General features: G+C 23.4%; 1 protein-coding gene across 1 annotated transcript; it reads left to right on the top strand.

Moving 5' to 3' along the window:
• Positions 1 to 476: 476 nt before the first annotated feature.
• Positions 477 to 2,307, top strand: LOAG_12988 (hypothetical protein; the record flags this gene model as incomplete). Its single annotated transcript, XM_003148499.1, has 3 exons — positions 477 to 551; positions 1,854 to 1,921; positions 2,142 to 2,307. 3 exons carry the CDS (start codon positions 477 to 479, stop codon positions 2,305 to 2,307), a joined length of 309 nt encoding a protein of 102 aa, XP_003148547.1.
• Between the last annotated feature and the right edge of the window lie 2,114 nt (positions 2,308 to 4,421).

Here is a 4,421-nt window from a genome sequence, read left to right as displayed (position 1 = left end):
AATAATAATAATAATAATAATAATAATAATAATAATAATAATAATAATAATAATAATAATAATAATAATAATAATAATAATAATAATAATAATAATAATAATAATAATAATAATAATAATAATAATAATAATAATAGTAATAATGGTGATAATAGTAATAATAGTAATAATAATGATAGTAATAATAGTAATAATTAAATTTATTCCAGATTATTTGACAAAAACAGTAATAGCAATAATAATAATGATAATGATACTAATAATAGCAATAATTTTATTATTATTAAATTTAATTCTGGGTCATGTGGTAGAAATATATAATAATCCATAAATTTTGAATTTTCGGAAAATTTTGAATTTTTAGAAAATTCCAAAGTCAAATAAAAAATAAATGAAAATATTACATTGTACTGAGTGATAGATGAAACCGATCTAAATTATCAGTTATGAATAAAATTTTAGAACCGAAGATAGTAATGTGTTTCGTAGGTTTTCATGATATTTGGAATAGCAGTAGTATTTACTCTAAGCGGATCACTGAACAATGTCACGTAAATGTAATTCTGATGATCCATTACCTATGATATGATAGGTATCAATGAAAGAAATTTTAGTATCACTGTATTATTTATAATTGGATGCAGTCTCGAGGATATTAGGGATAACAGTATTGATATGCTCTAAAGAGGTCGTAGAAAAATTGAATTAATTAGTTAATTATGTGGGATAGTTGATTGATTGATCACTTGCATTAGGCAATTGATTCACTGATAAATTAATAAATTTTCGAATTCAAAACGAATAACTGATCACTGGCCATTATTACTGTTAATATAATTTTCCAATCTTGAATTAAAGACGATCCCTTTTTTTTTCCCACCAATACTTTACTAGAAATGGATCATTTCATAATTAATTTTGGGAAATATCCCATTAATTGACTTTTGTTGTTTAATTTTATACTCAAACTTGAAGAGTTAAAATTGAACTTTTTAGAAAACTAGTCAGTTTTTGAAGTTATTATTTCAATCTTCATTTTATATATTACTCGTGCAAAAATGATAGCTATATTGAATGATCTATGAACTCTGATGAAATTAATTAAATTGATTGCCTTTTATTTTTTCTATTTTTCATTAAAATTTCTCTTCATTTTTGATTTTTTTTTCTCCGATATATATATATGTATTCATTCTTTGTAAAATGCTCAAACATTAACCATGCAATGCGATTTTTCGATAGCATAACAAAGTATTATTAATACATTTGGTGATTGGTATGACCTTGCTATCCATATCATAAAATATATAGTAATCTCGGGAATTCCTATCTTTATCTATTGGTAGTTAAAATATTCCTATCCTTTTTTAATATACATCTATCCGATCGCTACTGATATACATGATTTATGATTGTTTCCCAAATGAGTTATCTTACAAAACTTATATCATTTTGCTATCAGTATCATCAAAGATAATCTATTTATGTTGTTATAGTTTTAAGATTCAATTAATTTTCATAGATTAAAAAAATGATAAGATATTTCTCTAATCAATTTAATAAAATTGATCATGTTTGAACTGTTTTTATTTCATATGTTCTTTTTTCATACTAATAAAATAAAATGAAATCTTTCAATGAAAATTTAAATTAATAAATAATATGTAATAGTCACGGAATAGACAGTGATTTATTATGCCATGCGTGTTTGGTTGATATTATAACGTTCGCTAATTTAGCTTCCCATTTAGTAAATAATTTTTCATCTTTTTCTATAAGCAAATGATAAAATCTTAGAGGAAAAAAAAATGTAATTAATCGATTATCAATATATAATTTGTTAAAATTTTTAGATTCTCCAGTTACAAATCGAAACTGAAGGTAATACGTTAGTAAATAACGTCCAACGAACTATTACCAGGTAATTACTTCTTTCAATTTCGTTATTTCAATCTTTCATTAATTCTAGATTTGTCACTTTTCCTGCTAAATTTTATAGGGTTGTAATTCGAAAAAGAATTCTACAAAGAATTCTCTTCTATTTAACATCTTTTAATATTAATATTATCTAATATTATAATGAAAGTAATGAAAAAGAAAGATTCATATTTTTTGTAAGCAAAGAATATTTTAATTTACAGAAATTTGGAGATAAACGAAAGAGTTGCTAATCGTTGGATTCAACGACAACAGCGACATTTGGAAACATTGACAAAACGTTGGTATCAATTATGGATTCGTTCCCTTTCGGTACAATGTCGAATTGAGCATCAATTGGATCATCTTTACTCTGTATGTTTTATTTAAAATCTATCATCATACTTGAATAATTAAAAGTTAATTTATTGAAACGAATAAAAGATGTTTATTTGATCATTTAAAAAGCGCTTATTGGTACTTCAAAAAGCATCAAATGATGATGAAACCATTGATTGGCGGAATATTATAAGCGAGAATGAATTTTTTAAATAATTCGAATGCATTAATTTTCTATTTACTTTACTTAATTAACTCTCTTAATGAATTTTAATCGCCATCTACAACATTTCACTCATTTTTAAACTCTGTGAGTTTAAACTCTCTTCAGAGTGTTTAAATTCTCAGAAGAGTTTAAAAATGAATGGAATACGATAGGGATTCTTACCAGTTCTTTCGAATAATTTCATTTGCTTAAATTTCCTCGAACTTTTTAAACAATCTTTTTTGCCGAAATTAATATTTTAACAATTTTGTTTTAACTTTTTTCCTCCTTCAGATTATTTAAACTTTTTCTTCAACTTTTTTCTTTTCATTTAGAATACGTTTACTATGCATGCAATGAAGATTATTTAAAAAATCCAGAAGATCTAGAGAAAGATCAGTTCTATCAGTTATGTATTCTGATTAAACTTATCAGTTTAATTAAACCTATTAAACTTATCACTTATCAAATGTCACTTATCAAAATAGCATTCGAAGCAACAACACATACTGTTTCCAATTAAGTTATACTGTAACTTCATCTTTCTCAATTATTAACATATTAAAATTAAAAGTATTATCATCATTATGGAATTAACAAAACAATGAGAAGTGCCTGAATTCAATCCGGTTTTTATTCCTTATTGTAATACGGCGTCTGCCATCCATAATACAAATAATTCCTTTCCATCAATTGTCAATTTATATATGCAAAAATATGTCTCTCTCAAATTTCTATGACATTTTTGAAATGATTTATCAGATATGACACTTATTGATCGATAATTCGACCATACTATCACTCACAAATAATTTGTATTTTCACGAGGAAATTTCCAATAAACATTTCAATCAAATTATTTGCCGTCTTATTCTTACATTTTGCATTTCTCTTCTTCTTTTTTGAAATATCAAATGAAAGAATTAAATTTTCTTTTTCTTTTTTTCTCAAAAAAAAGAAACAAACAAACAGGGAAAGGATTGAAAGAAGTTTTAATTTCATTTGTAAAAGTTTAAAATATATTCTGACATGTGTCACTTTTATTTTAACTTAATTTAAGTGTATATTATCTTTGTCACAAATCTTATGACCTTTTCATTCATCAATGATTTCATCAGTTATCAATCAATGTTTATCAATAATTTTATCAATTATTAATCAATGTTTATTGCTTATTCAATATTAAATAGGAAAAAGTTTTGTGTTATCGAAAATATATTTTGTCAAATTTAAAGAATTTTTGACATTTGAAAAAAAGTTTTTTTTTCAAATTAATATTCAAATTTATAATATTTGATTTTTATTCGATTTAATTTCCAGTCATACATAATGACCTAATTTTACATCAAGTTTTCCTCTAAATCATCAAACAGTTTCTTCCTCATTTTAACCGGTCATCATCATCATCATCATCATCCTCTGTTCTACAGTTGTGACAGGAATGCTATTCACGCATCAATGCATGCACCTCTCTTATCCTTTCTTCATATTCCCTCCGTCATTTCCCGAAATTTACCAAAATTTGATGTATTACCTCAACTATTAATTCTATCTCATTAAATAACTTTAATACACTGTTTTTTTCACCAATTCATGAAATCATAGCATCATTAATTAACCTTTTATTTGACATCTGATAATCAGTTGATCAGTCAACTGATTCATTGATTAATTAATCAATTAATTGACTTTTCCATTCGCTAATCATTATCACCAACTATCATTATTTTTTGGAAGAATCCCTATTTTGCTTATATCTATTATTAAGCATTTATCATGATTATTATTATTATTATTATTATTATTATTATTATTATTATTATTATTATTATTATTATTATTATTATTATTATTATTATTATTATTATTATTATTATTATTATTATTATTATTATTATTATTATTATTATTATTATTATTATTATTATTATTATTATTATTATTATTATTATTATTATTA

Source organism: Loa loa (assembly GCF_000183805.2).
Source record: "Loa loa unplaced genomic scaffold supercont3.358, whole genome shotgun sequence".
Classification (NCBI taxonomy): domain Eukaryota; kingdom Metazoa; phylum Nematoda; class Chromadorea; order Rhabditida; family Onchocercidae; genus Loa; species Loa loa.
This window is presented reverse-complemented; position numbering and strand designations above follow the sequence as displayed.